The sequence below is a fragment of the Phyllobates terribilis genome, unplaced genomic scaffold, assembly GCF_046119375.1.
Source record: "Phyllobates terribilis strain yellow unplaced genomic scaffold, ASM4611937v1 Scaffold_4__5_contigs__length_816908805, whole genome shotgun sequence".
In the NCBI taxonomy this organism is placed as follows: domain Eukaryota; kingdom Metazoa; phylum Chordata; class Amphibia; order Anura; family Dendrobatidae; genus Phyllobates; species Phyllobates terribilis.
Genome location: NW_027362764.1, coordinates 457,186,641 through 457,199,918, shown reverse-complemented (window position 1 = coordinate 457,199,918; position 13,278 = coordinate 457,186,641). Strand labels below are relative to the sequence as shown.

Below are 13,278 nucleotides of genomic sequence, written 5' to 3'. Positions count from 1 at the left end.
TTTTCTGTGTATGAACACAAAAGAGGCCAATTCATAAAGACCAGTTTTGACAGATAGTACTCTGGAGTAAAATGGGCCAAATTCATTAAGAGGTGGATGCTTCTTGATGATATACTTTATTTTGCATTTCTTTCAGCTACCGTGAGCTTCCTGAAGAAATGTATTTGAGAAATTATGAATTTATCGGGCTTACCCCTAATGGCCAGGCTTTTCCCACTTCAAAGTGTTGACACGACAGCCTGGGATTGCTGTAAAAATGCCAACTTGTAATAGAGCAAAACTTTTGCGAGATTTCAAGTAGTTTTAAACCAGAAAACTGGCATCAACCGCTTCCTAAGTTAACTCCACAGTCTAACATAGGTTCAACAAAACCGTCTGTTTGGCAATGACCTATTATTAGTGATGGGCGAACACTAAAATGCTTGGGTGCTCGATGCTCGAGTCAAGCAAATTGGAATGCTCGGGTGCTCGAGCCGAGCAACGAGCCTAATGTAAGTCTATGGGAAACTCGAGCATTTTTCAGGCAGCTCCACCAGGCGGTCTGCAGAGGGCCTAAAAATTGGCCACATTGATGGGAACAGTGCTCAAATGACATGGAAACAGCATGGGAAAGACTCCTGGAAGCATTTCTGACTCCCAGCTCACTTCTGTCAACAACGCTGTCAGAGGTATTACTCCACTTTTACGGACTCACAGTATAACATACAAAAACGAAACCAAAATGGATTTTCCAGGGACATATGTTAAAGAACATCCTTTCCAGGGTAATAACTTGTATATAAGGCAAAAAATATAACCAAAAACAAAAATGCTCCTCCACACCTTGGGCTATGTTCACACGTAGCGTTTTTGATACGTTTTTGCACTTTTGCATTGCTTTCAACCAAGACAAATGCATTCACTGGGAAATGTAATTTTAACATTTTACAACCTTATCTGGCCATGTGGTGTGTGACACATCATCAGACACATCCTGTTTCGTTTATAATGGAGGGACTCTGAAAGTCACAAAGCCTATTTTTATAGGGCCATCAAGCAGCCCTTACTATTCTTAAAGGGCCAGCAGTCGGCCCTCACTATTGTTAGAGAGCCATCAGCCGGCTATGCTTTGTTGTTCCCATTTTTAACGAGTGGGTCTCCTATACTGTTATTGTTTGTTCAGTGACTGCAAGGGCTACCAAAAATTTGGAGGCACTCCAATGCCCCTTGGAAGAGATGTAGAGGTTGGAGAGCCTCCTAAAAACAATGTTCCCATTATTAGGAAGTGGGTCTCCCATAGTGTTTGCCTAAGCAGTGAATTCAAAAGCTTCCAAAAAATTGGAGGCACTCCAATTCCCCTTGGAAGAGATGTAGAGGTCGGAGAGCCTCCTAAAAACAATGTTCCCATTATTAGAAAGTGGGTCTCTCATAGTGTTTGCCTATGCAGTGAATGCAAAAGCTGCCAAAAATATGGAGGAACTCCAATGCCCCTTGCAAGATACATAGAGGAGGTGATATGGTAGATATAATGGTGAATGATATGGTGATGGAGGATGAGGAGAAGGAGAAGGAGAAGGACAAGAGCAAATAGACAAAATCAGGAAGCATATACTCATGTCTGGGTTTGAAGACAGAGGTGCATGGGAATAGAATTAGACCTCCCAAAAAAGACACTGTTTTAGAGTTTAGGTTACGCTGCTATCATTCGGTGGTGTTGAGAAGTCTGGCCCAATCCAGCCTTTGTTTATTTTTATAAGAGTCAGCCTGTCAGCATTTTCAGTTGACAGGCGGATGCGCCTATTGGTTATAATTCCACCAGCGGCATTAAAAACCCGCTCTGATAAAACGCTAGTGGCAGGGCAGGCCAGGACCTCCAAGGCATAGAGAGCCAGTATATTCCACCTGTCCAGCTTGAATACCCATTAATTATAAAGGCACAGAGGAAGAACGGAGGACATTGGTGCAGTCAGCAAGGTACTCACCATCTTCCCAAACTTTGCACTCCTTGTGAGAGTACTCCGCGCCTCAGGGCCTGTAAGATGGGAAGGTCTGAGAAAACTGTCAGAGAACTTTGACAGTGTTCCCCTGCCTCTGCTGGATTGGATTTGTGTCTATCTCGCCTGTACTTCTTGGTTGTCCAATGAACTGTGACCTCTGCTGCCAGCATTTTCAGATGGGAATTTTTTTAATAATTCCACAACAAGGGCCTTCTGGTACTGCCCCATTTTAGTAGAACTGTCCGCCTCAGGAATAAGAGATATAAAGTTCTCCTTGTAGCGTAGGTCTAGAAGTGTCACCAACCAGTAATGTCTGTCACCCAAAATTTGGAGAACGCGAGGGTCACGGGAAAGGCAGGGTAACAAACTCAGCCATGCGTGCCAGACTGCTAACATGCAAGACTTCCGTGTCTTCACAAAGAGGATGACTGACCATGCTCTCCTCCTCCTCCTCCTCCCTGTCCTCAGGCCATCCACGCTGAACAGATGGCATGACAGTTGTGCAGATAGTACCATCTATAGTGCATGAAACTAGCTTCTCCTTCTCCTCTTCCTCATTGTCACCCAATCCACGTTGGGATGAGATGAGGCTGGGCTGTGTGTAATCACCCTGGATGGTTCCTTGCTCCATCTCATCGTGCTCCGCCTGCAATGCATCCTCTTTCATTGTGAGCAGAGAGCATTTCAGAAGACAGAGAAGTGGGATAGTGACGCTAATTATGGCGTCATCGCCACTAACCATCTTGGTGGAGTCCTCAAAGTTTTGGAGGATGGTACATATGTCTGACATCCATGTCCACTCCTGAGGTCTTATGTGTGGAGTCTGAACTGAACACCGATGGCCTTGTTGATGCTGGTAGGCAACAACTGTCCTCTTACGCTGCCCCTCAAGGCCAGCGGAAGCTCTAAAGGACTTTCTAAAATGGACATAAAGGCGGCGTACTTTGACAAGCAGATATGGCAGCTCCGGGTAGGTTTTGAGAAACCGCTGAACCACGAGGTTAAGCACATGGGCCAGGCATGATATGTGTGTTAGCTCGCCTCACCTCAGAGCCGCCACTAGGCTCCGGCCATTGTCACACACAACCATGCCTGGCTGTAGGTTCAGCGGTGTGAGACACAGATCTGCCTGCTCTTTCAGAGCATTCCACAACTCTTCAGCATTGTGCGTTTTGTCATCTAAGCATATTAGATTCAGCACAGCCTGTTGCCGCTTGTTCGAGGCAGTGCTGCAGTGCTTCCAGCTTGCGACTGATGTGATCATTTCAGATATGGGGGCTGAAGATGAGGAGGGGGCTGAGGAAGATGAGGTGCAGGAGCTGTAGACTGTAGGGGCAACCCTGACTGAACTAGGGCCCGCAATCCTTGGCATCGGGAGGACGTGTTCCGTCCCAAGGTCTGACTGGGTTCAGGCTTCCACTATGTTAACCCAGTGTACCGTCAGTGAGATGTACCATCCCTGCCCACAAGCACTTGTCTACGTGTCCGTGGTTAGGTGGACTTTCCCGGTAACTTCGTTGTTGAGGGCACGGCTAAGTTTTTTTGTACACGTACTTGTGTAATGCGGGGACGGCACACCGGGAGAAATAGTGGTGGCTGGGGACCGAGTACCAAGGGACAGCCGCCACCATCAGGTTGTGGAATGCTTCCGTCTCCTAAAAGGCAACATTTAGAGCGCAAGCAGTCGTGAAATGTGGGAATTTAGTAGTGTGGCCTGTGGGGCATTGGCTGCGTATTTGCGCTTGCGTTCCAAGGACTGGGGTATAGACAACTGAATGCTGCGCTGGGACAAGGACGTGGATGTGCTTCCTGATGCTGCTACTTGAGAGTGTGCAACAGGTGCAGGGCACGAGGCATCTTCGCATGCACCATGTAAATTGGCTTGCATTCACAACAGTGGAAGAAGCAGTGGTGCCAACCGCAGACACTGTTCATGGACCCTGGGGTTCGGTCCACAAAGTTGGGTGCTTTGCTGCCATGTGCCTGATCATGCTGGTGGTGGTCAGGCTGGTCGTTTTACCACCCCTGCTGATGCTGGCCTTGCAGATGGTGCAAATGGCCTTTTTTGGGGTTATCAGCAGAGTCTTTAAAAACAACCAGACTCGGGAAGACCTAACAGTTGTAATGGCAACTTCCTTCGTGTTGATGTTACAGGGTATGGTTGTCTGCCTTCTGTCTGTGGCCACCACACTGCTTCTTCCAGCCTGTTGGGGTGCTCTGCCTCCCTCCCCCTGTGTGGTGCTCTCATCGCTCTGTATATCCTCCTGCCAGGTTGGGTCAGTTACTATATCATCCACCACCTCGTCTTCCACTTCCGCACCCTGGTCCTCCTCCTGACTTTCTAGCAATTGTGTCTCATCTTCGTCCACCTCTTGTGACACTTTCCCACCGTCGCCTTCTTGTGACCGTGGCTGCTCAAATATTTGGGCATCGCTACATGCAATCTCCTCTTGTCCCGCTTCAAGTGGACCGGGCGAGAGGCCCGAATCTATAAATGGAAAAGTGAACAGCTCTTCGGAGTGTCCAAATGTGGGATCAGTTTTCTCCGGGCACTCGGCATGTTGGGAGGAAGGAGGAGGAAGGAGGATCAGGGTGAGGAATATGCGGTCCAGACTCACGGCTACTGAGACTTGACCGTATAGAAGACAGGATGGTGGTGGTAGATAAGTGACTGGAAGCATTATCTGCTATCCAACCAATAACCTTTTCACACTGCTCTGTGTTCAATAGTGGTGTTCTGTGATCATCTATTAATTGGGACAGGAAGGTCAAGCGAGAAGATGTTGATGTTTGTTGTGGCACAATTTCAGCTAGCCAAGGCCACGGTCTCATCCTCTGCATGCACCATCATGTCCACTTCCCTTGCCACGCGCCTTGCGTATTTTAAATGAAGGACAATATTTTCCCCTTTTACTACAAATGGCTGGATTTGAACCTCAGTGATATGTGGTCGGAGAAAGGAGGAATATGCAGTCCAGACTCATGGCTACTGAGACTTGACCGTGTGGAAGACAGGATGGTGGTGGTGGTAGCACAGTGACTGGAAGCATTAGCCGCTATCCAACCAACAACCTTTTAACACTGCTCTGGGTTCAATAGTGGTGTGCTGCGGCCCCCTAGGAATTGAGACAGGCAGGTCAGGCGAGAAGATGTGGGTGTTTGTTGTGGCACAATTTCAGCTTGCCCACAGACGCGGCCTCTGCATGCACCATCACTATCACCATTACATCCAGTTCCCCATCCCTTGCCACGCTCCTTGCCCATTTTAAATGGAGGACAATATCTTCCATGCTCACTACAAATGGCTGAATTTGGAGCGAAGTTATATGAGATCTGTGTGACAGAGAAACCACAGTTTTAAATGCCTGGCCGGTAGGTAACGATTTTTAACAGCAAACTGGTGTCAATAACTTCACTAACTCACTGAAACTAAATTTTAATGGAGGCCAGAAATGGCAATATTTTCAGCTCAATTATATGTGATCCTTGTGACGGACAGACCACACTTTTAAATAGCTTGCCTGTAGGTAACTGTTTTTAACAGCGCCGACCTCGTATCAATCAGTTCACTGACACACTGCAACAAAATTTAAATGGTAGGTCAGAAATGGCAATATTCTCAGTGCAATTATATATGATCCGTGTGATGGACAAATCACAGTTTTAAATAGCTGGCCTGTAGGAAACTATTTTTAACAGCAAACTGGTGTCAATAGCCTCACTGACACACTGCTACAACATTTCAATGGAGCCCAGAAATGGCAATATTTTCAGCACATTTATATGTGATCCGTGTGACAGACAAACCACAGTTTTAAATAGCTGGATTTTTAGCACTGTAATATGGAAAGGACCTGGCTGTATTCTGCAGTGCCAACAAGCAAATGGCGCAGATAAACGGTGTTCTCTAAATTGCTTTATAAGCAAATAATGAGGATTAAGATCCAAAATAAAAAAATTATTCCTGACCCCTGTGACCTGGGCCTATGTCTAGAAATGTCTAACAGCAGCAACAGCAGACATAACTGGAATGGAGCCTCTTGTGCTATATGCACTTCAGTCTGCTATATACACTGCCTGCCTGCCTATATACACTGCCTGCCGGATATCTCTGCAGATGGATTAGTCCTCAGAAGGACTGTTTGTTGAGATGGATATGTGTAATATACTTCTGTTCTACCTACACTACCTAATTGTAACATACCTGGCGGCGTACTTGCATAGTGCACCATTTCCCACTATGCAAGATCGCAATCTTAGCCTTCAGTCCAGTTTGTAAGCCGTGCTCCTGTTCATCTGTGTGCATGCTCTGGTCTGACTGCTTAGGGCGGCGGCCCGGTTACTTCCTGCTTCTTATAGCTGCTGTGGGCGCACCCCTAATGCGTCTCCAGCCTATTGCTGTGAGTCCCTGGATATTTTAACCCCCTCCACCCAGTAGGAGGTGCCTGAGCAACACCTTCACTCAGTTTGTCTTTGCATTCTGTCTTGCCAGGTTCTGTTCTGTTACCTCTGTCTTGGCGACTCTGGGGGCTGTACTCCCAGACTCGCTCCTCTATTTCTGCAGTATCACTTCCTGTCTGAACTGCACCCTAGCCTGTTTGTCCGCCATTCTGGGGGCCGTATTCCCAGACTCTCTCCTGTATCTCTGCAGTAGCAGTTCCTCTCTGAACTGCACCCTAGCCTGTTTGTCCGCCATTCTGGGGGCCGTATACCCAGACTCTCTCCTGTATCTCTGCAGTAGCAGTTCCTGTCTGAACTGCACCCTAGCCTGCTTGTCCGCCATTCTAGTGGCTGTATTCCCAGTCTCTCTCCTGTATCTCTGCAGTAGCAGTTCCTGTCTGAACTGTACCTTAACCTTTTGCCTGTTTTGTCTCTATGTCCGTACCTTCCCTTTTCCTGCATTGTCTGAACCTGCATCTAACTCCTACTTGTTGTCTCTGTACTTCTGTTTGTGAGTTTTGTGTCCACTCGCTACTTCATAGCAAGTACCTTGTGTGTATCTGGTTCTGCTTGTCCCTTTTCCCTTCCTCCGTATCTTCCTGTATTTTCCAGTCTGTTCCATGTGAACAGAGCCCTGTCCTCTCTGCCTTGTCCACCGCACTTGCGGTTTCTCTCTGCTCTGACTTGCCCACCGCTCCAGCGGTTTCTCTCTGCTCTGACTTGCCCACCGCTCTGGCGGCTTCCCTCTGCTCTGATTTACCCACCGCTCCGGCGGTTCCTCCTGCTCTGCCCTTGCTCACCGCTCCGGCGGTATCTCTCTACTCTGCTTTGCTCACCGCTCCGGCGGATCCTCCTGCTCTGCCTTGCTCACCGCTCCGGCGGTTTCCTCCTGCTCTGCCTTGCTCGCCGCTCCGGCGGTTTCCTCCCGCTCTGCCTTGCTCACCGCTCCGGCGGTATTTCTCTGCTCTGCCATGCTCACCGCTCCGGCGGTTCCTCCTGCTCTGCCTTGCTCACCGCTCCGGCGGTATCTTCCTGCTCTGCTTTATCCACTGCTCCGGCGGTTCTTCTCTGCTCCGCTTGTCTACCACATCTGCGGTTCTGTTCCTAAATCCCAGTCTGTACTGGACCCTATCCAGTCTGCGCTCCAACCTGCTGGTGCCTTCCTGTTGGCACTCTAGGTGTGCCGGCCAGTACCCCCCCCGCCTACATACCAGCCGTGCTTGCCAGTGTCCACCTGTCAGCATACCAGCCGTACTGACCAATACCCACCTGCCTGTGTGCCAGCCTACCTGCCTGTTCCTACTTTCCCCGGTGTGGGTCAACAACTGTGACCGGGGTCTGACCTGGAGTCGCACCTGGTCCCTCTGCTCGGTTCCTCCTTGGTTCACGGAGTCGTTAGCCGCCGTGCGACCTTGGTCGGATCGGGTAGATACTTAGTTACGCCCCTCCAGGCACTCCCCAGTTCATGGTACAGTGGGATCACTAATCACGCTCACGCCAGTCAGTCCGGGTGTGAGCGTAACAGTTTGCTCAGGCCATGGTTCCCGTTGAGCCCCACGGCCTTTCGCTCTCAGAGACATTTTGAATCCTTGTCTGGCGAATACGTGCACCAAGAAAAAAAAAATTCTCAAGCTATGGCCCAAGCGATTTATGCACCTGCCCAAATGGATCTATCAGCACTCGTTCCTGCGGATCCACCACGGTACTATGGGGATCCAAAACGAAGCTGTGCGTTTGTGGAGCAATGCATGCTGCATTTCAAGTTCTATGCTCACTATTTTCCTACCGATCAGGTTAAAGTGGCATTTATGATGTCCTACCTAGCGGGTGATGCCTTGAAATGGATCACCCCCCTATGGAAAGCATGGGATCCTATCGTCTTTGACCTGCAGGCCTTCCTGGTGGCCTTTCTAATGGTCTTCGATGACCCTAACCCTGAAGCCTCTGCTAAAGCTTCCCTTCCCAATATCCCGGAGCAGCCCCGATGGATAATGTGTGTAGGCAGCCTACCAGTCCTCCTGCCCGAAGAGACTGCTGCCCACCCAGAATCCACACAGGATGACTATGCTCCACAGAATACTTCTCTTCCCAACCTCAAGAGGCAGTCCAGACGTGCAAGGCGCAGAGGTAAACCGTCACGCCAGGTTCTGTCCTCCCAAAGACCTCCTGCTTCCCAGCCTGGATCACTAATCACGCTCACGCCAGCCAGTCCGGGCGCGAGCGTAACACTAATAAACAAGCAAATCTCTCCCTAGCTCAGCAGCACCTCTCCCTACACTGATGAGCACAGCGGCGTCAGGTCTGATATAGACCTGGTGACGCTGAGCGGCCAGCCAATCACTGTATTGTCACAACCAACATGGCTGCAGCCTTACAGTGAGTGGCAGGCAATCCCTGCATGTTCATTGGTTCAGTAAAGAGCACCAAACATGCAGGGAGGGGACAGGAGCATCCGCCCGAACATCTCACAAGTACTCGGCGAGCTCCAAGCATATCGAGTTCATTGGCTGTAAGCCATAATCATCTACATTAACAGAAATAAACAATTGAAATAGATCACTCTGTTTGTAATGACTATATAATATGAGTTCCACTTTTTGTATTGAAGAACTGAAATAAATTAACTTTTTGATGATATTCTAATTTAGTGAGATGCACCTGTAAGTGGTCCCATGACGACTACTCAAAGCACTTAAGCTATGTATAGGAGGGGAAGGGGAGCCAAACTAATTTTTTTACCCCCCTTACAGGAAAATCTAGATTCATCTCTTTGTCTAGTTCCCACTATATTTTATAGAATCAAAGATACATATACATATATGCATCACGGCCATACTGGCAAATGTCAGATGGACCTCTTTGCCAGGGTGCCAAAATACTTTTAACAGTATTAGCTATATATATATATATATATATATATATATATATATATATATATATATATATATATATATATATATATATATAGTGCTGGCCAAAAGTATTGGCACCCCTGCAATTCTGTCAGATAATACTCAGTTTCTTCCTGAAAATGACTGCAATCACAAATTCTTTGGTATTATTCTCTTCATTTAATTTGCTTGCAAGGAAAAAACACAAAAAAGAATGAAGCAAAAAACAAATCATTGATCATTTCACACAAAACTCCAAAAAAGGGCCGGCCAAGAGTATTGGCACCCTCAGCCTAATACTTGGTTGCTCAACCTTTAGCCAAAATAACTGCGAACAACCGCTTCCGGTAACCATCAATGAGTTTCTTACAATGCTCTGCTGGAATTGTAGACCATTCTTCTTTGGCAAACAGCTCCAGGTCCCTGATATTTGAAGGGTGCCTTCTCCAAACTGCCATTTTGAGATCTCTCCACAGGTGTTCTATGGGATTCAGGTCTGGACTCATTGCTGGCCACCTTAGAAGTCTCCAGTGCTTTCTATAAAACCATTTTATAGTGCTTTTGGAAGTGTCCTGCTGGAAGACCCATTACCTCTGTGGGAGACCCAGCTTTCTCACACTGGGCCCTACATTATGCTGCAAAATTTGTTGGTAGTCTTCAGACTTCATATTGCCATGCACACGGTCAAGCAGTCCAGTGCCAGAGGCAGCAAAGCAACCCCAAAACATCAGGGAACCTCCGCCATGTTTGACTGTAGGGACCATGTTGTTTTCTTTGAATGCCTCTTTTTTTTTCCTGTACACTCTATGTTGATCCTTTTTCTCAAAAAGCTCTACTTTTGTCTCATCTGACCAGAGAACATTCTTCCAAAACGTTTTAGGCTTTCTCAGGTAAGTTTTGGCAAACTACAGCCTGGCTTTTTTATGTCTCGGGGTAAGAAGTGGGGTCTTCCTGGGTATCCTACCATACAGTAACTTTTCATTCAGACGCCGACGGATAGTACGGGTTGACACTGTTGTACCCTCGGACTGCAGGGCAGCTTGAACTTGTTTGGATGTTAGTCGAGGTTCTTTATCCACCATCTGCACAATCTTGCGTTGAAATCTCTCGTCAATTTTTCTTTTCCGTCCACATCTAGGGATGTTAGCCACAGTGCCATGGGCTTTAAACTTCTTGATGACACTGCGCACGGAAGACACAGGAACATTCAGGTCTTTGGAGATGGACTTGTAGCCTTGAGATTGCTCATGCTTCCTCACAATTTGGTTTCTCAAGTCCTCAGACAGTTCTTTGGTCTTCTTTCTTTTCTCCATGCACAATGTGGTACACACAAGGACACAGGACAGAGGTTGAGTCAACTTTAATCCATGTTAACTGGCTGCAAGTGTGATTTAGTTATTGCTAACACCTGTTAGGTGCCACAGGTAAGTTACAGGTGCTGTTAATTACACGAATTAGAGAAGCATCACATGATTTTTCAAAGGGTGCCAATACTTTTGTCCACCCCCTTTTCTAGGTTTGGTGTGGAATTATATCCAATTTGGCTTTAGGACAATTCTTTTTGTGTTTTTTTCATTGAAGACAAATTAAATGAAGAGAATAATACCAAAGAATTTGTGATTGAAATCATTTTCAGGAAGAAACTGAGTATTATCTGACAGAATTGCAGGGGTGCCAATACTTTTGGCCAGCACTGTATTTTAAGAAAGATGAGAATATGATTAGAGGAGGCACAATGAGGGTGGGTGATGGTACTATATAAAGAAGAGACATTAGCGTCATCATCATCACCTTCCCCTTTGCCTCCTTGTAATAAGCAACCCCTCTTTGCCTCCTTACTATAATATATTTAATAATGTTCCACCACCATGTTTCATAATAATAAGACACGCCATATTATCATTATGTGGAAAATGTTTTCCTGAATGAGCCCTTACTTATACACTACATATTTGTTTGTTACCATTACACATACACACACCACTCATTATAAGTACCCCCACATTATTATATCTGCTTTCTTCAATAGATAAGACTTCTCTTAGCCCATTAATGCTGATCATTTAAAGATCTGTTTACACACACCAACCGTTGGCACGATGCAACCACTTGACTGCCTGTTTACAAACGCAGACAAAAGTAAACAATGAGCACTGAGCAATCTATATTAAATGGCTCCTTCAGAATAGGCTGCCACTTTTTTTTAGCACTGCGAATCCTGTTTACACAGTATTTATAGCTGAGAATGTGGATTAGTTATGCTGCACAAAAGATCATTTCACCCAAAGAACAAGTGTTTTGCACATTCATCTGGTGATCGGCAGCCTGTTTACATTGCAAATTAACCTTGAAACAATCGTTTTAACAACCCTCCTTCAGTGTTATCTTTTAGTGTAAATGCCTCATAAACCACTATGTAATGTGGAGGTTGCAGAAATGCGGTCATACATTTTACAATTTGCAGAAGAGGTCAAATCTGCAGTGAAAATCCTTGGAATAAACTGAAATGCTTCAGATTTCCACAGTGTGTGGATAAGATTTTTGTAAAACCTCATCCCCTATACCGATACTCAAGACACAGCAAATTTTCTAGATAATACTTTTGCTGCCTTTCAAGCAGTTTTACACCAGAAAACCAGTATACAGTGTTTTATGAATTGGACCCTATATGCATCATCTAAAGAAGAGGATAGGAAGTAAGGTATATACATAAAGATAAATACATAATTGTATAGCCTAGCCAGTAGATCATACAGACTATAACATTTACACAGGTAAAAGACAAATGGTAGGAGTGGAAAAAATTAAAAGGACTTGATTTAGCATGTAAAAATAAAATCTTTTTGCTATACTCAAATACACTGAACGTAACAAATATTACAGATAATGCAATTTAGTGCACAAGTAATAACAAACCTAGGTAGATGTTCTCTACTCACATTTGGCTACAGTAAAAGTTTTTCTAAAAGAAAGATCAATGAGAGATATATACAGAGAAAGTCTTACAGATTGCATTTGTGGCAGTCCTAAACTCCATTGTTCTGTTGAACCGTCTGACCCCTGTTCCGCACAAATCTACTTCTCTTAAACAGAGCCGAGGAAATCTAAAAAGCTAATGTTGTTCAATGAAAGCCTGTATAGTCTTTTTGTACTCTAATGTGCTAGGCGTGTCCTTGCACTTGTTTCCCAGGTGGGAGTATTCTCCTAATTTTGACTGTACTTTGATGTCCTCAGGCTACATTGTGAATGATAGACTATGTGCTACCACATATTATATAGTTTTACAAAATTTCTGTAGTCAGTAGTGCCATATTAAATAAACGTTTGGACCAGGACTCTACTGTGACATAAAGATGTTCCTTAATCATGATAAAAGTGTGGTGGTGATTTTAGGGTACGTTCACACACTAGAATTTCTACGGTTTTTCAGATAAAAATTCATACTGCAATACAGTAGTAGTGGAATGAGATCGGAACAATTTTTATCTATGTTCTACATTTTTCCACAATACGTCAAATTTTGTTGCAGATTTTATGCTTATTTGTTGTAGATGTCACAGGGTTACCGCAACGGGTTGGAGCCAGGAGACGTCAGCGCCGGAGGGCTCATGCTCCAACTCCGAGAAGAAGCACTTCTCCGTCATTTTAAATGCATTTATTTCTTCCAGCAGAACAGGGGTTACGTGGCCATGTTGGATTTCTCTGTTCTCACAGTTGAGTTCTGTTAGCCACTCCCCTTCCCTTAATAACCTGGGCTCTGATACTAAGTCCTTGTCAGAGCTAGCACTTGCTGCATGGCTAAGGAGAGCGAGGAGTTCTATGAGAAGGAATTTGGGAGGAATAACTTGTGACTGGTGTCTGGTTTATGTTACACGCACGCCGCTAGGTTCAGATAGGGTGAGACGGGTTTCATAAATTCGTTACAATCCTGGGGGAACCATTACCCAGGACAACCATAGGCTGCAGCTTCT

The 13,278-nt window shown here is 45.8% G+C and overlaps 1 protein-coding gene across 3 annotated transcripts in view; it reads right to left on the bottom strand.

Moving 5' to 3' along the window:
- LOC141265491 (glutamate decarboxylase 1-like) overlaps window positions 1-12,480 on the bottom strand; it is a 279,089-nt gene extending 266,609 nt beyond the window's left edge. For 2 of the 3 annotated variants that reach the window (XM_073678644.1, XM_073678645.1), the window contains exon 1: window positions 12,314-12,480. In XM_073678644.1, the coding sequence (XP_073534745.1) occupies window positions 12,314-12,344 (31 nt within the window). In that variant the 5' untranslated portion in view covers window positions 12,345-12,480. The remainder of the gene's footprint in view (window positions 1-12,313) is intronic. The other variant, XM_073678643.1, reaches the window with a different exon arrangement.
- Between the last annotated feature and the right edge of the window lie 798 nt (window positions 12,481-13,278).